The 24,111-nt window shown below is 40.5% G+C and overlaps 1 protein-coding gene across 4 annotated transcripts; it reads left to right on the top strand.

Annotated features, from left to right (window-relative positions):
- The first annotated feature begins 1,553 nt into the window (after positions 1 to 1,553).
- On the top strand, positions 1,554 to 21,926 carry pcm1 (pericentriolar material 1). Of its 4 annotated transcripts, none has more exons than XM_087810587.1 (40): positions 1,554 to 1,709; positions 4,344 to 4,454; positions 5,223 to 5,465; positions 5,732 to 6,049; positions 6,500 to 6,670; positions 7,714 to 7,833; positions 7,981 to 8,176; positions 8,232 to 8,344; positions 8,412 to 8,679; positions 8,761 to 8,902; positions 9,044 to 9,256; positions 9,353 to 9,513; positions 9,634 to 9,839; positions 10,064 to 10,206; positions 10,288 to 10,417; positions 10,500 to 10,667; positions 10,820 to 10,995; positions 11,085 to 11,297; positions 11,774 to 12,035; positions 12,112 to 12,257; positions 12,326 to 12,531; positions 12,617 to 12,797; positions 12,884 to 13,176; positions 13,783 to 13,944; positions 14,097 to 14,153; positions 14,290 to 14,462; positions 15,611 to 15,742; positions 16,900 to 17,008; positions 17,242 to 17,406; positions 17,527 to 17,624; positions 17,700 to 17,834; positions 17,907 to 18,086; positions 18,140 to 18,199; positions 19,704 to 19,824; positions 19,899 to 20,086; positions 20,855 to 20,912; positions 20,982 to 21,142; positions 21,213 to 21,335; positions 21,401 to 21,524; positions 21,612 to 21,926. In XM_087810587.1, the coding sequence occupies exons 1-40, from the start codon at positions 1,569 to 1,571 to the stop codon at positions 21,635 to 21,637; spliced, it is 6,393 nt and encodes a 2,130-aa protein (XP_087666713.1). In that variant the 5' UTR covers positions 1,554 to 1,568; the 3' UTR covers positions 21,638 to 21,926. The 4 variants fall into 4 exon arrangements, with proteins under 4 accessions (XP_087666713.1, XP_087666721.1, XP_087666739.1 ...); XM_087810604.1 differs by lacking the exon at positions 1,554 to 1,709 and adding an exon at positions 1,812 to 1,961; XM_087810595.1 differs by lacking the exon at positions 14,097 to 14,153.
- Positions 21,927 to 24,111: the final 2,185 nt, after the last annotated feature.

The raw sequence follows: 24,111 nt of genomic DNA, 5'->3' as shown, positions 1-24,111 counted from the left end.
CCTTTAACGTAAATGAAGTCTTACCTGAAGTCACTGCTGTAAACACGCGAATTAATTCACCTGTTTAAAAAATAAACAAAGATCCGTTATGATATATTTTTGCATTAAAATATACCCTTTTTTATTATTGGATATGCTATGGATAAATATGATTAAGCTCTTTCACACTCACTTACTTTATTTATTTTTTAAATGAATCTTTCAATTGAATATACCTGATGTGCAATTAAATTGTTACTAAAGTGACATGCGGTTTCTAATGAGAAAAGATAAATACACGCAATTAAAGTTGTATTGTTTATAAAAGTCAATTGGTCAAGATGATTCTAAACTATTTTCAGTTTTTCTATTTTTTTTCTCATGTTTTTCTCAGGTTATTATGTGTGCTAATTTATTCCATTATTTTCTTTTCTTATGCCATCACAAAATAAATAAATCATATATTGTGTTTACAACACTGGCAACAAAACCATCTGATTCTGATAATTAAATCAAATCAGCTATCGTGTCCACATGTCTTAAATAGCAGTTGGTGACACTTAATCAAATTGCAAGAATGAAATCTCTGGAAGGGTGACGACCGGTAATCTTCGATGAGTAGGGAAAGGGAAGCCTGAAAAAAAGCCCACAGATAATCTCTCATTGCTCAAACATGTAAAACATGTATTAAAAAAAGGTTGCGAAATACAATTCGGGACTTGGTAATGTCACATCAGCATGACCCAGTTCAACAGTTCATGTCACACTCGATGCTAGGTGTACGTTTTCTACCACTGCTTTCCACTCTTGGTCAATGATATGTAAAAAATAGTATAATATAGTATAATAATATAGTCAAAAAATAAATTCAACAAATACAATGTGATTGATCCGATTTGAAACACGACTCATACACGTTAAAGGAATTCAATCAAATATATTCAACTCAAAAATGAATACTGATAACTTTTATTTAAAATACTACTACTACTCCTACTAAAATTAATAGTAATAACAATAATAATAGTATTAATATATGTTTTTTGTTAATAATAATAATAATAATACCTCCCCAAAATAAATCATCATCAACTTACCTACATATGATCAAGCTTCTACTCCTTCGCCAATTTTTAATTGATAAAAATCAAACTGTCTTTACAAATAACTTATTCCGTTCCTTTATTATCTCTCATGTTTTAATGCATTCTTTAGTCACTTCAAATTACATTTTTTATATAATTTGTATGTCATACATCCAGGCATCTGTGTCTTACTAATGCAATGTTGATCTATTTTTATTTTCTGTGGACTCAAATAATGAATTATAATAATCGGGGAAAATATTGACTTCCTTTTATCTTTGATATTTAAGGCAAGATGAAGTATCTTTACATAATAGGACTGTGTTGGGATAAACGTGAGTTCCTTTGTAACAGAGAATAATCAAGCGATAACAAAGCTATGATGCATCCACATAAGATACATAAATAAGGATAGAAATGTGACACATTATTTCACACTCTATTTATCAATGATTAGTGAAAGGGTGAATGTTTGTCAAAACAACTTCACCATTTTAAGATTACATGGAATTATCAGATAGATTATCGAACAATAAGCCAATTCTCATACCAGAGTCGATACATTCTAGGCTCTGGAATGTGTTGGGGATGCTGAGAAACAACAAAGAAGGGATTATAAGTAAAATGAATGCATTCACTGCTTATGTAAGAAACACATAAAGTTATATCGCATGCTGTTACACTTATGCACTGTAGGTGGCGGTATACGGCGGTGGTTACGGTCGCTCAATACAGAGAAGAAGAAGTTGTAATGATCGCACGATTTTTTTGGGGAATATATGGCGTCACAGATGTTTTTTTCATGTTTTCTCCGCTAAATGCAACACATTTGAAACACTCGTTGAGTTTTACTCGAAGGTCGTAGCTGTGGCTCTTCTTCCACTTTCAGCCTGAACGGTAATGTCAAGCATCATTGACGACGTTGCTAACAAAACTTAGCTGTTGACAAAACTAGCTTCGTGTTTCCCTGCAGATCCTGTAGTTCAAGACCAGGATTTATAGAATATATTCTTATATAAACAAGACTGTCGTGGAATTGGTTATTGTGTTTGTTTAACAAATTAGAAAAAAACACTTGTTATTCAAGTTAAGACGTCAGAATGTATTAGTATTGTATTGTATGGATGTCATACACAGACATGACAGTTATCTGAGCTGCATGTACTGTTGATGTCTGGTGTGGATTTTAGTTTATTTAGTTTAGATGCTTCTATGCAGACGAAAACAAGATTACACTGTTGACATGTGGTTTTAAACTGACACATGTTTCAAGCACTGGGTATAAATGTTTTTGTTTTTTGTAAAAAATATTAGTTTATTATTGCTTTAAAGTTTAAACATTTTGCAATAGAAAAAAAAGGGACAAATATGATTTTAAAAGTTAATCAAATATACCATAGAAAATAGTTAAATTATGTTTCATCTATAAGGTATCAAATATGGATATTCTAGTAAATTGTTTTTCAGTTTTTTGCCAGATCTAAATCATCCCCAGTCTTTGAAACGCAAGTCATTCATGTACATCATGTTAGAACCTAAGGAAAATCTTCCCCAGCATTTAGTTCAGAATTTAAATCTTAACCCTTTAAGATTTTGTAAGGCTGATCTGATCCAGCCTTACACCCCAGCTCGGTCTCTGAGGTCTGTGGATCAGAATCTACTTATGGTTCCACGCACACGGCTCAGGACCAGAGGAGAGAAATCTTTTCAGGCTGTTGCTCCTAAGCTTTGGAACGATCTTCTCTCTCTTTGCGCTTGATGGATCTACTGACTCCTTTAAGAAACATCTTAAGACGTTTCTATTTGTTCAGGCTTTTCCTTGAATTTCTCGAACTCCTGTGTTGTTCTCGGTGTTGTCTTGATCTTTAAAGTATGTACTGTTTTGAGTATTGTTTTGATTGTTAAAGCGCTTTGTGACCCTGGTCTCGAAAAGCGCTATATAAATAAATATTACTTACTTACTTACTTACTTACCTTTAAGGCAGACCTGAGCAAAGTAAGAAAGTCATTTGTTTGACCATATGTATGGCCCCAATGCGGTCAAAGGTCATATAGAATTGTATTTTTATTTAACTTTATTGTTACTATTTTCAATTCAATACAAAGACTATTTTATTTGAGTTTTTCTTATTTATGTGAGTATTTATTTCTCATTCAAAAGGCTTAAGTAAATAAAAAATACTTGTAAATAAATAGCATTCATAGCAGATCTGTGTATATATATATACAAATACGATGGATTTAGAATTTTCACTCCTTTATTATATTCCTGATCGCCCCTATACAACATTCACTCATTAGGAAAATGTAATTTCTATCACTGTTTTAAAAGCTACACATAATAATTGTATTAAATATAAACAAATGACTTGATGGTCTTTATTTGTTCAGGCTTTTCCTTTATTTTCTGGAACTCCTGTTGTGTTATCAGTTTTATCTTGATCTTTAAAGTATATACTTTATTGAATATTGTTTTGATTGTTTAAGCGCTTTGTGACCCTGGTCTGGAAAAGCACTTTATAAAATTATTACTTACTTACTTTTGCATCAAGGAGTTTCTATTGTTGCATGAGACACTCCGATACACCAGGGGGCAGTACGCACCTACCATAGTCACCTGCCTCTTGGCAACAAGAAGTTTGGCCAAGGTTTGTGACGACGTTTGTTTTCCATCCCGAACTTCTGCTAAAATTATTAAACAAATATACGATACGATTTATCTACTGTATGATGTGGTATCGTTACGTATTTCTAGTGTAATGTTGTCGTCCACTGGTGCGAACCTCGCGGGTTGCCATAGCGATTCCCGGGGAACAGACGAGACGACACCTGCGACAAAAAAGTTGTTAAAGGAGTTTAGTTTCAACTAAATGTTGTTTGTTATTTGACACGACTTTGTTTTACTGGTGTTTAGTAGCGACGCATTTAAGGAAAAAAGAAATCCCGCGCCAGCACTAGCAGGTTGAAGGGGGGATGGTTTTTCCCGGGAAATAGGAACCCAAACCTGGTCTGTAAGAATGTTGTTTTTGTCAAATATTCCCATCGTTTTTTGGAATATTTAAAGTATTTTTCTTCTGTTTACAACAGGTGCTTCGTAGAAAACGGTCTTAAGAATGTTTTATTTATATATAAAACACAATCTAATTTAAGAATGGAAATAAGAGGGATTTGTTGGGGATTGTAAAGTTGCAGCTTCAACTTTTTATTATGTCAAATTGACAAGCATTGAGTCAGACAACGTCGTTTCACCTTTTGAAAACATTTGTGTTTCTTTTGCAGAGAGAAGCCAGAACCATGGCTACAGGAGGTTCTCCTTTTGAGGACGGTGCAGACGAGCTACACAACTGGAGTATAACGAATGTCAGCCTCGAGGACAGACTGAATAACATGGTGAGGTTTTACATGTGTTTTTGGTCAAAAGAACTCAAAAGATTTCATGTCACTAAATACAAACGTAACTTAACCTTTACTATTAAACGCCTGCATAGTTAAAATCTTTTCTTTTTTTTCTCACACAAGATTATTCTTGACTGTCTTTATGGTTTTAATGGTTACATGCATGAGATTCAAATAATTATTTTTAAATAAATAAATCAAACATACTTTGTGTCAAAGCCTTAACAATTGATCAATACATTTTATTTCATCAAGTTGTGAGCGAAGACAACATCATTTTACATAGTTTTTCATTTCAAATTCCGAAATTATCGCTTAGATTATTTACATAATTCCGCCTTTGACAAATTCACTTGGTATTTAGCCTTGTTATTATTAATTATGTAAAACGATGAAAAGCAAGTCCCGCCAGGTACATGTTTCTCAACTGTTTGTGATCATGTCAGGCTAATGTAGCATGCACAGCATATTATTACAAACTCTAAGAAGATCTAGGTCAATTAAATAAAATCCTGCAAAATAAAAGATGACATTACTATGACACTACATTATGTGTCGCAGAAAAGGGGATTGATATTGTAACTGATCAAAACAAAAGAGCAATTATCCTGTTTTGTGTTTTGTTTCTCTATATATTGCGTTGAGTTCTGAGAGATGTTAAGTTTCTGTATGATTAAAATGTAAATTTCATACGTATTAGGTATAAAGGATAAACAAGTTTCCCCCAAAAATGTAAATAATCGATTTTCTTCCATTGCTCAGGATTGGGGTATGCAGCAGAAGAAGGCAAACAGATCTGCTGACAAGAACAAGAAGAAGCCTCCAGCCGGGGCGGTGGAGAGCCGTCTGACTAATGATATTTCACCTGAATCGACCCCTGGGGCCGGACGCAGGAGAATGCCTCACTCCTTGCCACACATTAAATACACAACCCAGATGTCTGTCCCGGACCAGGCCGAGCTGGACAAGCTGCGTCAGAGGATCAATTTCACGGATCTTGACGAGGTAAAATAAAACACAAGCTGGCATATGAGCAAGTCATGTGCGGGTGTCCTGCCTCCGTCTGGCAAGTCTCTGAAGCTGAACAGCCATGTCTGTTGGTCTATAAAGAGCTGTATTAGATAACAATTTAATGTGTTGTATTAATATCTCCTGAAGGGTTTTGGCCTCGCTATTAACAAAAGTTAACCATTTATAGTAAAATTCCTTAGTATATTGTATTTCAGTGATTTCAGTTTTATCAGTAGGAGTCATTTATTTTTCCTTAACAGCGAAGCGTCGGGAGTGACTCACAAGGTCGAGTAACTGCTGCCAACAACCAGAGGCAGTTGGGGAGCGACGTGAAGAAGGCCTTCCTCCCTCTGCATGTCAACACAAACAAGAGCAGGGAGTTGCTGCTTCCCTCCTTCTCCGCTCCGGCCACTCCAGCCATCGCCAAGGAGACCAAGAAACACAGTCCAGAACTCCGAGGTTCAGCAACAGCCGCGGTTCAGAGGAAGGAGGTATCGAGGCGCAGTGGTGGTACCGAGAGGGGGCTCGCTGCTGCCAAAGAACCCAGGAGAGGGGATTCCAGACTAGACAACAGTCAGGTAGCAGTTCTGACATTATGAAATTATGAGTCCATCACGTTTTCTCCTCTTATATTTTTATTCATGCATTCTTTCTTAATACATTAATTAACACTTAAAACATTTCCAACATGTATCTTTTCAGATTATTAAATAACATTATGGGAAGTAGCGGCTCAAATTTACAATGCATCCTTTAATCTCTAATTTAGCAAACTAGTAATCGAAGGTTAGTCACATTTCAGATTTACGAGTTAATTTATCGTCTTGTGTACGATGATGACATGGGAAAGACTGAACTGAAACTTCTGGAATGAATCTGTATATAGGACATTTATAAATAAGCCCTCTGTGGATTTTGTGCCCTTGTTTTAACTCGGCCTGGGCCGTCTGCTGCTAGACGTGAAGCCATATTTTCTTCTTCTTCCTCATTTGCTCTCCTGCTCCTCAACACGTTTCTTGCGGTCACAGGTTGTGAGTAAACTGGTTCAGATTCGGGAGTACATCAGCAAGGCTAGATCCATGTGGGCCGACCTGGTGGAGAAGAACGATTTGTCGGCGGATGTGGAGCGACTGTCGCAGCTCATCGATCACCTGAAAGAGCAGGAACAGTCTTATTTACGATTGCTTCAAAAAATGCTGGTTAGTGTCTTTTCTTTTTCCCTTTTTTTTCAGATATTAACAGATAACCTGGTTGTTTATTTGTTAACTCACTATCTGAAATTGGTGAGACATGGCGAGGGTGGCAGGACTTTAGATAGGTAGTGGAGGTTGACCTGCCGTTGTAAGCTAACATTTAAAATCAATCAATCGAGTATAGTAATTAAAAAAATATATATATATTTCGTTTATGAATCATATTCAACAAATACTCCCCATATTGCATTTTTAGTTGCATACAGTACTGCATATTTAAATGTTATGCATTGAGCTGCATCCTTGTCTTTGTTTATTCTCTTTCAAACCGGTAAAATATTTGAACAGTAGATTCGGCGAAATCACTGTCTGGTACTTGGTGGAAGGCACTATTTTCTGCACCCACCTTACTTCTGGTGACAACAAAACAGTTAACTCCCATGATGCCTTTCTACACACAGCTCTATTTAGTGGCACAGACTGTACAGCTGTGTTTGGTTGGACGGGAAAAGCATTATGGGAGCTCTTCAGGTCAAAGTTACTGAGAGGGATGGCAACTGATGTGACGTTAAGTTCAAAGAAATTTTGATTTAAACCTTGTATATTGCACTCGTCGTAATTATAATTAATTCCATGGTGCTAAAATTAAGTAGGTTTTTGAAAACATTTTTTCATATTACTCATTATGTTTTAATTTGTTATTCCTCTTGGTAATTATGGCAGAACCAATTATGTGATTGGTGTAAATCATTTATTTATTCTATTTTAGAAGTGTGAATCAATCTAATGGTCGCACCGTGCCCTTGATGTAGCTTATATTTGATAAAGGGTTAGTTACATTTTTGACAACATGAATTTCAATAGTAGATAATGTAATGGTCACCAAGGATTTTGCTTTAGTGTGCTAGGTTTCAATAACCAACATTACACACCGCGTTAAACCGAGGGACCACTGTATACCTTCATAGTTTATAGTAAAGGTACAATAAAGTAGACAAAATGATTTATTATTTGAAATGTCACACCTCACTTAGTTTTTGTTTTACCAGGCGCAGCACAATGAGCAGGACGATGCAGGGACGATGGATTCTGCGATGGGATCTGGATCATTAGCCGAGAGCACGTCTCTCAATGTCGAAGTTGCATCAACTGATACTTATAATGCAATGGTGGGTGACATCACAAATCACACTCTGTTTGTCCCGTACGTGTTTATATGCCTAAAGCTGGAAATGTAAAAGTACATTTTATTCATTACGGATTTATTTTTAAGCAGTATTTAGGTGAAATAAATCCTGATATGATGCGTTCCGTAGGTGGGTCCACATGATGCTGATCAGAAGGATGAGCTGGAAAATCTGCGTAAGCAGCATGAGTTGCTTAAAAAGATGCTGGAGCAGCAGGAGCAGCTGAGGGCATTGCAGGGGCGGCAGGAAGCTCTGATGTCTATGCAACACGACCCAAGCCCGGCCCCGGCTGTTGTTGATGATGCTGGTGAGGAAGTAACAACAAGTAAGAAAACCATTTAAATATTCTGGGGAAAAAAATTCATTGTTTGGGGAAACAGTTGTTGTTACAGAAACTACAGGAAGTGTTTCTGGCTTGAGCATCACCTCAGAGCTGAATGATGAATTAAATGATCTGATCCAACGGTTCCATAACCAACTTCATGACTCTCAGGTGGGAAAATCTAAGTTCAGATCCAATTTGTTACGCGACTTCTGTCTAACCGTTGTTTGTCTCGCAGACGAAGGCAGTTCCAGACAACCGTCGGCAGGCGGAGAGTCTCTCCCTCTCCAGAGAGGTGGGCTGGTCAAGGCCTCCTCATTCTGCCGGACCACCTCAGCACAGGCCTTTACTGCACTCCGCCTCAGGCCCTCACACGGGCCTCGACACTGGTGCCACTGCAGCGAAGCTCACGAAGCTCCAACAACTGCAAGACAAGAAACAAACGATGGACCGGATTCTTCAGGAGCTACACTCGCTCCGGGATCAAACTCTGAACAACAACTACTGTAAGAATACAGAGTTCATAGACACATTGAAATGTTTTTACTCTGGTCTGTTGGTTTATATGTTGGCTTGTGCTCATTGAGGTCGAGGAGTGTCTGCACAGCGCAGCTTGAGCTTTGGAGGACCTTCTGATTATCCACCTGCTCTCGGCGCCGCTGCTTCTACATCCTTTCACTTGTCACACAAACAGCCCCAGGATCCTTCCAAGTCCACCGACAAGCTCAGGTACAAGTTCAGACTAGCTGCAGATCAAATATTCACAGAGCACAGGAACAACCCAAAACATTTAAGAGGTTTTTTTTTTTATTCTAAAATGATGTGTTCTGATTTGTTTTTTTATCTTTACAAAATTCATTGTTGTGGCAGGAAACTGAAGGAAGTCCACAAGCGTTTGAACGAGCTGCGGGAGTTGGTTCAGTACTACGAGCAAACCTCTGACATGATGGTAGATGCTGTCAATGAAAATGTGAAGGAGGAGGTTGACAATGAGGATGAGGAGGAAGAAACGGAGGACGGCTCCATCTTTGAGGCCATATATGACTCTGAACAGGAGAATCGCCACCCGGTCACAAACATTAGGTAATTGATAGAGAAGTAAAGATTTAACTTTTAAAAGCTTTTAAGCCAACTACATGATATAAATCCATGATAATTCTAATAATTGTATCTCTGTAGGAACACGCCGCGCACTGGAAACTGGATGGACCGCAACAGCTTGACTATCGTGGGAAGTTCACGAGGCAACACTTCAAACAACCACGAGAGCAGAGTCAATAGAGATCATGATATCAACAATTTCTCTACAGCCAACATCCGGAGCCTTAACATTTCCATTGGTAAGACCGACGTTCAAAATCACTCTTCTTGGTTACATCCATGTTAAAATCTTTTTATTTGATTATCAGTTTTTATTTCTATTTACCCCTTTTCCTTATTTCCCCTCTGTGTCATTTCAGACAGTCCGTACAATCGTGACACGCCTTACAAACGGGTGAAAGGTGACGATCGAAATAACGATGGGGCGCGGCCCGTGGACACCGAGGTCTCAGACTCCAGTCGCAAAAGCAGCCTGGACGACGTGGACGACTATCCTCAGAATATGCATCGGCAGACTGCAAAGCAGAAGCTCAGGCAGCTGCAGGAGCTGGTGGCTATGGTGCAGGTCAGACATTTAAACCTTGACCATATACTTGTCGTTGCTATAAATTAGTGCATGTTATTTAAGTGGTGAAGGTTTTTGAACGTGAGCAGGCTGTATGAGAATGTGGAAAAGAGAGCAAGGAGGGAATATGAGGGCCAAAACATGTATTGGTGAAAACAAGGGGGACACCGTACACCAGTCTTTTGTTATTAATGACACATTGACGTTTGCTGTTTCGTCTCTAGAGCGATGACACGGATGCTACGACTGCAAATGAGGATGATTCTCTGCAGCAACAGCCGAACAACACCAGAGCTCCTCTGACACAACCACAGATCACCAGATCGAAGCAGAATCCGAGAGAAGTTTCTCTCTCAAGCAAGGCGAGGTCTGGTCATAGTCCTCAGGCTGCAATATTTTATAATGGTTAAAGCAGTTTCCTTAAATCCTGAACCTCTTTCATGAACAGGGAGCAGTTGTATGAGGAGAAGCTGCTCAAGCAACAGCAGGAACTGAAGCAGCTTCATGAAGAAAGACGAAGACTAATAGAAATTCAGGACAAGATCAGTGACCTGCAGTGGGCTTGTCCAGATCTACAGGTAACTTCTACATAATAATAATGAATTATATATACATATAAATAATGAATTCATTTTAAACACGTCTTGTCCTCCTGTCAAGTCTTCTCTGTCGAGCATGAGTCAGCAGGGGTTGCTGAGGAAAGTTCCTGCTGCCTCATCCACTCCAGCCAAAGTGCAGACATTTTCTTCCCCTGGACCGAAGTTTAATTCAGTGGAACTCAAACCCACACCTGCAGAAGCTGCCACCCCTGCTGTTGCTGACAATGAGGTTTGTTTACACGTTTAATAAAAGGCAGAGCTTTTGGAGGATGTTTTCTCACACATAACTATCTTTAATTTACGGATTAATTTAAAACCATAGACATTGTCAATCCTGCTACTCTGTTAACATGCTTCTCTCTTTGATCCTGCAAAAAACAGCTGTGGTCAGAGATGCGCCGACACCAGATCATGCGGGAGGAGCTCCGTCAACGGAGGAAGCACCTGGAATGTTTAATGGCTGAACACCAGAGGCGGAATGGCTTCAGCGACTCCTTCAGACTGGATGATAACGAAAGCTCTGTCACGCCCTCGCAGCCTGCCAGTAGAGATGAAAGGTAAATAAGAGAGGACTTTACCCTGAAACAGTCTGATCTGATAAAGAAAAAATGTATTGAGGGGCTAATATTTATTGATCTCCTTTCAGAACAATGGCTACTTGGGGTTCATCGCCTTGCAACCTGATTGGTGGTGATGAGGGTGGGGAGGAGATGGGAAGAGAAAATGCATGTCAATCCACAAATGGCGATGAAGAGGAACGAGAAGATGGTGCTGAGAGCATATCTGACGATGATGATGATGATATCTACTCGACTGGCAGAAACCAGCAGTGCTACAGCAATGGCAACAATCAAGAATGGTACTCTTTCTTACTCACTTGTTTCACTCTCAGTTAACACAGTGACCCCTGTCTCTCCTCATGCTTGTGGACCAGTTTCATTTTATTTTACATTTTAAAACATAAATCAAAATAGAATTCACAGTTAATTTGTTACATTTTCCATTTAAAATTAAAAAAATTTAACAACCCATTTAATGGCGCATTTAAAAAAAAAAAAATACAATTTCGGGAAAGGACTCTAATTTCTATATTTCCATTTACTTTTTTAACAACTTGGTCAATTAACTGGCACAGTGGTGTCAAGTTGCACAATTTTCAAAGGAAACAAATGTCAAACACTAACAGAAACACGATTGGACACACTGTTAGGGCGTTTGCGTGCGAGAAATTCGTGAGAATTCATTTTTCTTATCAGATTTTCACAGATTTTCTCACTACATTTATTTTTGTCAAACTGTTGTGCGATCCTATGAGTTCTTTTCTTACTTCCTCAGTAACATGCAACCTCTGCCGGCCTTCTCCTGTGAAAGCAGTGCGCAGCCCTCTCCTCGTGTGAAAGCAGACGGAAAACCCCTTTCCAGAAGTTTGAATCAAACTGCTGGTCAGCCAGGTCCGAGGCGGCAGGAGAACCTCCGCTGGGCTTCTGATCTGTCCTCGGTTGAGGGCTCCACGCACTGGCAGGAGCAGATCGCTCAGCTACAGAGACAGCTGGACTTCAGCATGAGCATGTGTCAGACTCTTCTCCAGGACCAGCAGGTCAGATTTACTATTCAAACCATGAATCCAACCATGAACAGTTTCTTTAAAAGGCTTTATTTCCCCTTTTCATTAGAATCTCTCCTACATGTTGCAAACTTTGCTCAGCGGCCAGTGCAGCATTCTGCCGAACAACCTGTCCTCGCCACAGGTCCACCTGGTCATGCACCAACTCAACCAGTGCTACACCCAGCTCGCGTGGCAGCAAAACAACGTTCAGAGGTTGAATCCACAAGATAATTTCTCCCACTTCAATGAGCTCTTATGATGTCTTCTTTCTTTCTCTCCAGGCTGAAGCATGTTTTGAATGAGCTCCTCCTCCAGCAGCAGCAGCAGAATACTTCCTCTGCAGGTGTGGCAGCCCACGGCCAGAGCTCCTCCAAGAAGCCTACCTTCTGCCCTTCGGTTTCTCCTGGTGTCTTCCCTCCATTTTTCCCCTCTCTGCATCCATCCAGCAACAACATGAACGCTGCTCCCTTACTGCCATTCCCTCCAAGTACGACATGAAGATAAAAAAGAATAATTGAAACTGAAAATGAGGGTTTGAGAGCTTTTTGTTTCAAGACTCCTGTTTTCCGCAGGCTTCAATTTATTCCCCGTCTTCCCTGGTGAAATGGGAACCGTCCCTGCCGGAGCGCCAGAGCAGGCGAGCCCCGACAATCGCAAGCAGAATTTAGACACCAACAACTCAATGAAAACGGAGTACATGAGTTTCCCTCCTCCTCTTCAGCGTTCTCCTTTAAACTCTACCACAGAGTCGGAGTAAGTTATCGCTTCACCTTTTGTTGCCAACAGCGTCTTGACAGAGAATAAACCTCACCAAGGCTCTTCACTGTGACACCTCTTAGATCTGCCGGTTGGTTCGACGCATTCCACAAAAACGACACCCATCACTCTCCCAAGACGCCGAATAGGTCCTCGCCATCGCCGGCTCCTCGTCGTAACAGACCCCAGGATCCTGACCAGGCTTCACAAGAAAGCTTCAGTAGCTTGCTCGACCCGTACGACGCAACGACCGTCACCACTTACAAAAGTGGACGAAAGGCTTCTGCGCAGGCCAACTTGGCCGCCAGAAGTAAGACCCCAAAATCTAAAAGCAGACGCAGATGGAGTAAGGGGCGCAAGAACAACACCAGTGATGGTAGGAACACTTTCAAGCAACATTTTTACTTTACGACTTTACTTGACATCATTTTTTTAAAACGATATATTGCAGTAGAGCTATGTATTGGCAAGAATATGGTGATACGATAAAGGGGCAACGACGCCATATATCGTGATACTGTAGCAACAAGGATATATTTGTATTGTTGAGTACTTGACTCTGGTGTTACAGAATTAAGAGGCTGCTGAAGTTGTAACTTCTTTCAATATGTCGGAACATCAACTTTAAAATCCGCTGGAGTCGACTGTATCCTCTCGTCCTCAGTCATTCCTTTGCTGTGTTTACAAAACTGGCAATAAAAGTTTGTGATCCTGATACTCATTGCCAGGATCTTGCAGGTTGCATAGGACGATAATGTCCATCAGCTTGAAGTTTTATCGGAACTCAACATTCAACAAACGCTGTGAAAGAGTTTTATTGTAATTATTCTTTCCACACATTGGTTGCAATGTAACCTATGAAAAAAACAATGAATTTTCTTAATCAATACAGTGACGTTGACTAACGTTACGTTGTGCTGAAAATCGTTTTTCTCCGTATTTAAGTATTTAAGTGTATCAATATTCTCTCACCCCCCCGTAGGCCAGGAGAGTGACGGCGTCAGCAGCGTTACTGACATCTGTCAGAAGAGAGCAGCACCGTCACACCAGCGGGACAAGAATCAGCAACTGCTGGAGAAACTGACTCAGGAAAAACTGGACAGCAAAGGTGCCGCTGGGAATAAGCGAAATGATCTCTCTTCTGGTATGGCCATCCATTTAAGACTTATTTTTTCCATGTAAAAGTAATTTTTCATCTTCATTTTAATCACTTCCTTGTCATATTAGTTTTTATTTCCTGCACATCTTTAATTTTCTGTTCATTTAATTTGTTGCTTGATTTTATCCTACTCACAGCCTATGCTTGGAGAACACCCTTCCTTTGTAACAGAATTGCATGCACAGAGGCACCAGGTAAACGTTTATGCAAGTTTATGTTTACCATCCCACATATCACCAAAATGCATGTTTTTTTTGTCCCTCACTATGTGCTCTTTAATAATAAATAAGCTCTGCCATACTTAAATGACTCCTCTCACTTTTCCCCAAGATGCCAGCAGCGACTTCTCTCTCTTCGAGGCTCTGAGGGAGACCATTTACTCAGAAGTGTCAACGCTGATATCTCAGAACGAGTCTCGACCCCATTTTCTCATCGAGCTCTTTCACGAGTTGCAGCTGCTGAACACGGACTACCTTCGCCAGAGGGCGCTATACTCCTTACAGGTGAGTAGAGCAGCAATAACTTGCTGATATGACTCATTCAAGTGTAGAGAAACATGATTTATTCAAGTTGAAGTCAGTAGAATTATTTGGATTTGTACTTTATTTAAACAATTGTTCTGCTCAAACTAAGATAATCTTGAGTTTGTGATGTACTAAGATGCTTGTGTTTAAGATAATAAATTAAGATTTATCAACTATTCTTCCAAAAACCAGAGGAATCTTAATGAAAACGGGTAGATTTTTGTGCTTCAGGGGTTTAATAGAATCTGAACTAAGTAGAACTTTTAAGTATAAAACGAATATCACAATCAGAATTATTTCTCCGGTTATAGAAAGTTGGATGAATATACATATTGTTTCGCCCAAACGTTGTTTTTTATTTCTTATATTTGGTCCCTAATGTGACACATTTGATGTACAGTAAATAATAATGATGACTATATAACAGTCAAGATTCAGGTTCTGCGTGTCCATAATCCCTTTAAAGTGCAACTAACCTGAAAACCCAACTCTCCTGACTTCATTATATAAGTCTTTTATATATACAAGTATTTTTCTCCAAGATGCAGTAAGTCCCTCATGATGACCATGACTTGAACTCATTCCTTTATAAAGTTCTCCCCCGTCTGAAATCTCAGCGAATGAGAGGTTACAAGGGCGGAGTCCATTCTAATGTAATAATGGCTTCACTCCTCCAGCCAGCTGTAATCATGCCCCGCTTTGTTTATACAACGAGTCCCTTGGAGGTGATAACTTCTGGGATTGAACACGCATTATGATGAACCTTGATTTTTGACCAATCGCAGCAGAGTAGGATTGGTGATGGTAAAGAAGATCTAATCTCCAGAATAACAGTGTCAGTGGGCGGGGCTTAAGATCATTTTGTAACGTCAATATTTCAATGAAAAGAGAGTTTTGTACAAACAGACACTGATGATACAATAGAAGTCAATAGTCTTTCAGTTAAAGTTATGTAGTAAAGATCATCAAATATTACCTCGAAAGTTTCACGATGAGTCGTGACGTTTCAAATGTAGGTCGAAATATTTCATAAAATATTAAACGAGCAGAATAATGTCAAAACGTTACGTATCGTTGCTTAAACGCAACGACTCCAGTTTTAGCTTCAAAGCGCTTCGTCTCTGCAGGACATTGTGACGCGACACTTGACGGAGACGAGCTCGTCCAAAGACCAGCTCCACCTTCTTGGACCTCACAAGTGGACCACGGATGTTCCGTCCGAACTCACGCCGAGTCAAAGTTTGGAGAGCAGCGACGATGTACGTTATTCTTCTTTCTCTCCCGTACTTTGTCCCCAAAAACCTGCAGCAATGTCGACCTTTGTGTGAAAGTTGTTCATTTCATCTGATCCTTTCTTCCTGCACATTTTGATCCATTTTTCATCAGTGTCCCCGAACTGTGTTTGCTTTCATCCTGTCTCGTTCTCCCACCAACGTCTTCTGTCTTTCTTCTCCTTTACACTCGCAGCCACTGTTGTCTTCGTCGTCTTTCATTAGACACGACGTTCCTATCTTTTAGAAATAACCCTCATTTGTCAAACTATCAGCTGGATCAGACGTTTATCTTTTGTTTTTCACCGAGATCTGCCGCGCTCTTCTAATTAGACTCCGACTCTCCTATGTTTTAGTCATTTGATGAATAATGAGAGAGCTCTTCCTGATCAACTTGTTCTAGGATTCACTTTGATTGTTGCTGCATTTGGGGGCTTTTATGAAAGGGTTCTGTCGGGTGAACGTTTCTGATGCATCGCAGGCCAAACTTCACGAGCATTTTGAGCCGTTTGACTTGAACGTCAACTCATCACTTTTGCTAAACAACAAAACAAAATTGTTTTTTTTTTTTTTGGTTTGTTTTAGGTTTAATAACTAGACGTTTTTTTTGTGTGGGTCAAGCAAGTTTTGAGCGTGTCCTGTGTTGTTTCTCTTTTGGTTGTCCATGAGTTATGACGTTATTATAGTTCTGCTTTGATTGTGGGTGATTAAACATGAATTATTACTTCTCTTCTTCCAAAAAAAAACTTTGGTTTTAACAATATTGCGATTGCGACAAAGCCAATCATACTATTATATACTTTTTAATACACGCAAAAACGAAGAAACACTGTAAAAGGCTTCGTTTCTGATACTGTACGCTCAGCGTTTTTTTATTTTAATCGTTGCGTTCTACTAAAGCATGATGTTCAATCATTTATTTGAATTTGCACTGACTAAGATTAAACAAATTAAGCGAGCTGGATGCTCTAGAGAAGAGGTACTGGAGAACCCCAAGAGCAAGAGTCTTAAAAAAAATGGGGGTTTGCTTCAAATATTTAAAGTAAGCTGTATATATGTATAACTATATAAAAGAGCCTGAGTTCATGATGCTAACGTTGTGCATGTGTGACGACAGTAAAGGAGAATCCAATGCAATGTTTCAGGAAGTGGTGGAGAAAAACCTCCGGTTCACTCCGGACGATGCAGAGTCTGCGGGCAACAACAGCATGACCTCCTCCTCCAACCTGGATCCGTTTTCCAAAGATGACTTGGGTCAGTTTTCTTTACAAAAAATACAACATTAGAGTTCATGTCAGTGCCTTGTTAATACTGTCAAACATGGAAGCTACATCTAAAATGAACATCTTTTGAAGGGTTTTTCCTTCTCCTTTGTAGACTAACTCCTGCTTTAATAATCTTCCAAACTGACTGATCCTTTTGCTCCACTGACTTTGGACGTCTCATCATTTTCAACTGACTCCTGGCACTTCTCTCTGATCTAATAGGCAACACCGTGATTCACTTAGACAAAGCTTTAAACCGGATTAAAGAATACGAGCGCATGAAGCTTAAAGCCGTGTTTAACACCTGCGACGTGGACGGCGTCGGGGCTAACGAGTCCGACGGTTCAAACGCCGAGTGCGGAGCCGCCGCCGCCGATCCGCTTCAAGGTACCTGCCAGAGTGTTTAGATCCTGCGTGATGATGGCTCTATCTCCTGCATCCCTCGCCTCCCCGTCCTCGCCGGTCCTCCCTGCACCAGGACTGAAGATCCCAATTGTGTGTTCACAGCAGGACGTGGCGGCCACATCCCGTGTCCTCAGGTGGACACCCAGGAGGTGGACCGACAGATCAAAGACATCATGAAAGAAGTGATTCCTTTTCTCAACGTGAGCCCGAACGACCAAACACGTCCGGTGTAAAAAGGGACATAATCGAGTTTTTCTTCCCGTCTTAATATCCAGGAGCACAAGGATGAGTTTTGTTCCACTCAGCTGCTGACGTCTGTGCGGCGTATGGTGCTGACTCTGGCCCAGCAGAATGACGACAGCAAGGATCTGGTGAACTTCTTTCACCGGCCTCTGGGGGGAATCCTGCAGGTTTTGAGAATGAACCAACGACACACGTTTAAGCAGACGTTCACCTGCGAGTTTCTTTTTCCGCCCCCGCAGGAGTCTCTGAGGAAGTTCACGGGTCGGACGCTCAACGACTGCGGGGAGGATCTCCTGGTGGAAGTGTCCGAGATCCTCTTCAACGAACTGGCGTTCTTCAGGCTCATGCAGCATCTGGACAGCGGCAGCAGACACAAGGCCAGGGACACTGACGCCTCTGGAGCGACCAGCAGCGTGAAGGTGAGATTTCTCCAAGCTGGACTTTCTCGGCTTTAAATGTTTGACCTTCGCAGGAGAACAACGTACCTGCTGCTGCTGATGATGGTTCTCAAGCCTATTCAGATGAAGACAAGGTTGGTCTGTTTAAGAGATTTATCTTTTACATTCTTGTGTAAGTAAAGGTTATTCGTAAAGCCCCTTTCTAGACCAGGGTCACAAAGCGCTTCAACAATCAAAAACAATACACAGTTAAAATATTAACTTTAAAAAGGCTGAAGCACATAAAACAAACACAGAAAATCAGGGAAAAGCACAAATAAAAAGGTCTTGAGATGTTTCTTGAAGGAGTCAGTAGATCATCAAACACAGATGTTTCTTAAAGGAGTCAGTAGATCATCAAACACAGATGTTTCTTGAAGGAGTCAGTAGATCATCAAACACAGATGTTTCTTGAAGGAGTCAGTAGATCATCAAACACAGATGTTTCTTGAAGGAGTCAGTAGATCATCAAACACAGATGTTTCTTGAAGGAGTCAGTAGATCATCAAACACAGATGTTTCTTAAAGGAGTCAGTAGATCATCAAACACAGATGTTTCTTGAAGGAGTCAGTAGATCATCAAACACAGATGTTTCTTGAAGGAGTCAGTAGATCATCAAACACAGATGTTTCTTGAAGGAGTCAGTAGATCATCAAACACAGATGTTTCTTGAAGGAGTCAGTAGATCATCAAACACAGATGTTTCTTGAAGGAGTCAGTAGATCATCAAACACAGATGTTTCTTGAAGGAGTCAGTAGATCATCAAACACAGATGTTTCTTGAAGGAGTCAGTAGATCATCAAACACAGAGATGGTTCCAAAGCTTAGGAGCAACAGTCTGGAAGGATTTCTCTCCTCTGGTCCAGAAGTTCAGGAACCATCAGTAGATTCTGATCCACAGACCTCAGAGCACGAGCTCTGGATCAGATAAGATCAGGTAAGTCTGGATCAGATCACTGATGGAAGGTCTGACCATGAATAGATCTGAAAGTAAGAACCAGGATTTTAAAGTTGATCCTTAAAAAAAGAAACTGGCAGCCAGTGAAGAGTTTTAAGGACAAATGTGAGTTCTTCTACTAGAGCGAGTCAGAATTCTCGCTGCAGAGTTTTCTATAAATTACCTAATTATTAATAAATGTATAAAGACATATAAACACATTTAGACCTTTTAATTATTATGGAATGTCTTTATTCACAATGTATTAATGAATGTATTTATTCTTTGTCTTTTATTCATTTCCATTTTTTTGAATGAATAAAGAAATGTTTAAATAACAAAATACATAAATGTACAGTTTTGTAGTTTTTCATTTAAGTTTGTTCTCAGTGCCTCAGATCTAAAACTTATTATAGTTGTAGTTTTTTTTTTTGCACAAATGTTTTTCCATTATAAATATTTACCCTGTGGTTCTGTACATGATGTAACGGGTTATTTTAGTTTTTCCTGGTCAATAAATATTTACTTTTTTATCAAAAATGGTATTTAGTTTAACATTCTCGTATCTTGACTTCCTCTTGCAACATGACTTCTCTTCCCAGGAAACTATATCTGCAGATCAATAAAGTTTTCTCTTTCTATCCATGAATCATTTTGCAGGACGGAGACGCGACGCTGCAGAACTCCTACATGCTGACGAAGATGAACAACCAGAGGAGCGGCGACTCTTCCGAGGCTGAAGAGGATCTTGAAGGAGGACAAGACTCTCATCTGTCCATCAGTACGACGTCCATGTTCTCGCCGTTGCACCCGATCGTTCACCGCTAACAGACTCTTTCTTCGAATCCTTCCAAGGTCTGTCCAAAGCCGAGAGTCGAGCTCTGACCAGCTTCGGCAGCGGGGAGGACGAGAACGATGAGGAGATGGAGGAGTTTGAGGCCGAACCTGTGGACGTGCAAACATCTGTGCAAACATCTGTGCAAACATCTGTGCAAACATCTGTGCAAACATCTGTGCAAGCTACGAGACAACCCGAGCGAGAGGTCAGTAGATGATCAACGATTCCATGAAGCCTGTTGCCTAAATAATTCATTTGTATTGTTCATAGCTAATCTTTACCCTGGATATCTATTAGTGATGTGTTGATGAAGCTTCATGAAACAGTGTCATGTTGTTCAGAGGTCAGTAGGTGGCGCCATCAGTTTAAAAATGATGTTTCATTAGAACATTTGTTCAAAACAAAGGAAAATAGTGCAGAGACCGCCATCTAGTGGACTTTATAATAATGACACTGCTTCATGAAGCTTCATCAGACCATCACTAATATCTGTGATCGATCGCAGTTGCTCTACATAACCACTAGAGGGTTCCGTCTCCATTCAAGCACCTCCTATTCCCATAACGACAAAGCCCTTCCAGTAGTTCCCACATCTTCAAGAATAGAAAATAAATGATAGCCGACATAACGGATGAATCACAGAAATGTATTTACCGTATTTTATGGACCATAAGGTAAACTTAAAATCCTTCTGAAAAATCGACCGTGATAAGCATTAAGCATTAATTCTCGTGGACTCAAACGTCTCCAACAATCCGCCAGAAGCCTCGTGTAAATTTATTTACAAACGTTTTAAACCCTTACTAGTTTTAATAAACAATTGTATATGAATATTGTTGCACTTATCCCTCCTTTAACACTTGAATCACACGCTGCTGCTATAACTAAAGCATGAACATGTATTTGTTAGAAATGAATGGATAAAAACAAACAAAAAAAAAGGGTTTAAGTTCCTGTTGTTTCTGGGCTTCAGGTGTCGACACCCACCGAGCCCATGGAGGAGAAGAAGGATGTGGATCCTGAGAGCGAAGGTGAGTGATTGACAGGTTGTTAAAATGCTCCAATGCAACAACGGTTTATTCGCCACTTTCTCGGCCCAGATGAAGCCGACGTGTCGTACGACGCCGGGGAGTCCACGGTGGTGGAGCAGATCCCAGACCAGCCCAGAGAAGCAGCAGGAGGCGCCGCCGCCGCCGCCGCCGAGCGCACCGTCAGCAGCAGCAGCAGCAGCACCGACTCGCCCGTCATGATCAACGCCGACGTGAGCACGACTCGCCGCCGCCACCAGGTTCTGAAGCAGGTTCTGAACCCGCTTCTGTCCGCGCACACAGGAGGAGGGCTCGGCCAACACCAGCCAGAGGTCGGACGAGGACGACTTCGTGAAGGTGGACGACCTCCCGCTGCAGCTCACCGTCATGTGTCAGGTGACCGCCGACCCATCAGACACGCAGAAGGTCTCAGGATCGACGGGGCAGGAGGTCCGGATCAGATCTTCCGCTAAACAACGTCTGCCCTGCAGGAGGAGCTGCAGAGCAGGATCGTGGAGGAGCAGCGGAACAACAACCTGTCCGTGGAAATCCTCACGGCGAACACGGACTCTCTGGGCGGGCTGGTGGGACCCACAGACGCCTTGAAGGGACCAGGTACGAGCGGCTGTGTTCAGGGAGGGGGTCCACGACCTCTGACCCAGCCGTTAATAATCACCGTTTCTCTGACGCCCTTTGTTCCAGGAGACCAGGATGTGCCGAGTGTGTGAGCGTTTCGTCGTCGCCGCCTTCCTTTCTGCTCCGAAAAACACACTAAAAGTCCAGAGTCTACTGGTGCTGGACCCGAGGTGCCGGGATCTCGTCGCTGCTGATCGTTAGTCAAGTTTCTGTTGAATCCACGAGCTGTTTGAACCCCGTCAGGGACACGGATGTTGGTTCGAGTCTGCACTTGTCGCCTGTTCACTGAATCACCTCTAGTTTGTTTCCATCGTCGTTTCTTTTAAACATTGTTACGTGTGACACTAGTCCAAGTTTTATTAAAATAAACTGTCCAACAAGTGTCTGGTTTTTTAAATGTTCAATATTTTCTTCAATTTCTACTTTAAAGACCGTAAATGCTCTCATTGAAGTGTGAAGATGTTGTAAGTAATTTTTATTTATAAAGCGCTTAAACAATCAAAACAATACTCAATAAAATATATACTTTAAAGATCAAGATAAAACTGAGAACACAACAGGAGTTCCAGAAAATCAAGGAAAAGCCTGAACAAATAAAAACGTCTTAAGATGTTTCTTGAAGGAGTCAGTAGATCATCAAACACAGATGTTTCTTGAAGGAGTCAGTAGATCATCAAACACAGATGTTTCTTGAAGGAGTCAGTAGATCATCAAACACAGATGTTTCTTGAAGGAGTCAGTAGATCATCAAACACAGATGTTTCTTGAAGGAGTCAGTAGATCATCAAACACAGATGTTTCTTGAAGGAGTCAGTAGATCATCAAACACAGATGTTTCTTGAAGGAGTCAGTAGATCATCAAACAGATGTTTCTTGAAGGAGTCAGTAGATCATCAAACACAGATGTTTCTTGAAGGAGTCAGTAGATCATCAAACACAGATGTTTCTTGAAGGAGTCAGTAGATCATCAAACAGATGTTTCTTGATGGAGTCAGTAGATCATCAAACACAGATGTTTCTTGAAGGAGTCAGTAGATCATCAAACACAGATGTTTCTTGAAGGAGTCAGTAGATCATCAAACACAGATGTTTCTTGAAGGAGTCAGTAGATCATCAAACACAGATGTTTCTTGAAGGAGTCAGTAGATCATCAAACACAGATGTTTCTTGAAGGAGTCAGTAGATCATCAAACACAGATGTTTCTTGAAGGAGTCAGTAGATCATTATTCTGCAGAACTGCCTCAACTCTCCTGGACATGGAGTTCACCAGAGCTTCACAGGTTGCCACTGAAATGCTCTTCTCCATCACGACTCCATCTTGAGGATGCCCCAAAATATGTTCTATTGGGTTTAGGTCTGGAGACGTGCTCGGTCAGTCCATCACCTTCACCCTCTTTAGTGGAGCAGTGGTCGTCTTAGAGGTGTGTTTGGGGTCATTATCGCCCTGGAACACTGCCCTGTGACCCAGTTTCTGGAGGGAGGTGATCATCATGCTCTGCCTCAGCATTTCACAGTAAGTACACGTTGGAGTTTATGTTTCCCGCAATGAAATGTAACTCATGCAGCCCCAGACCATGACATTCCCACCAGCATGCTTGACTGTAGCTACACAACCTCACCTGTGCTGTGTCTCAAATCGCATACTTCTCTTAGTATACTAGAAGTTAGTATGCATCAGGATAGTGTACGTACTAACTAGTACGAAGAATTCTCCACAGATAGTATGTCTCAAATCGCATACTTCTCTTAGTATACTAGAAGTTAGTATGCATCAGGATAGTGTACGTACTAACTAGTAACTTATTCTCCACAGATAGTATGTCTCAAATCACATACTTCTCTTAGTATACTAGAAGTTAGTATGCATCAGGATAGTGTACGTGCTAACTAGTAACTAATCCTCCACAGATAGTATGTCTCAAATCGCATACTTCTCTTAGTATACTAGAAGTTAGTATGCATCAGGATAGTGTACTTACTAACTAGTACGAAGAATTCTCCACAGATAGTATGTCTCAAATCGCATACTTCTCTTAGTATACTAGAAGTTAGTATGCATCAGGATAGTGTACGTACTAACTAGTAACTTATTCTCCACAGATAGTATGTCTCAAATCACATACTTCTCTTAGTATACTAGAAGTTAGTATGCATCAGGATAGTGTACGTACTAACTAGTAACTAATCCTCCACAGATAGTATGTCTCAAATCGCATACTTCTCTTAGTATACTAGAAGTTAGTATGCATCAGGATAGTGTACGTACTAACTAGTAACTTATTCTCCACAGATAGTATGTCTCAAATCGCATACTTCTCTTAGTATACTAGAAGTTAGTATGCATCAGGATAGTGTACGTACTAACTAGTAAGTTATTCTCCACAGATAGTATGTCTCAAATCGCATACTTCTCTTAGTATACTAGAAGTTAGTATGCATCAGGATAGTGTACGTACTAACTAGTAACTTATTCTCCACAGATAGTATGTCTCAAATCGCATACTTCTCTTAGTATACTAGAAGTTAGTATGCATCAGGATAGTGTACGTACTAACTAGTAACTTA

This window comes from Callionymus lyra, chromosome 1, assembly GCF_982586985.1.
Source record: "Callionymus lyra chromosome 1, fCalLyr1.hap1.1, whole genome shotgun sequence".
Classification (NCBI taxonomy): Eukaryota; Metazoa; Chordata; class Actinopteri; order Syngnathiformes; family Callionymidae; genus Callionymus; species Callionymus lyra.
The sequence above is the reverse complement of the archived record's forward strand: the minus strand, read 5'-3'. Positions and strand labels throughout refer to the sequence as shown.

Excerpts from the sequence above, each read along its gene's own strand:
- pcm1 (XM_087810587.1), top strand. The coding sequence starts at position 1,569 with ATGGAATTATCAGATAGATTATCGAACAATAAGCCAATTCTCATACCA. Across the intron at positions 10,207-10,287 it reads TCTCTCTCAAGCAAGGCGAG|GGAGCAGTTGTATGAGGAGA; the intron begins GTCTGGTCATAG and ends TTTCATGAACAG. Across the intron at positions 14,463-15,610 it reads GGGCGCTATACTCCTTACAG|GACATTGTGACGCGACACTT; the intron begins GTGAGTAGAGCA and ends TCGTCTCTGCAG.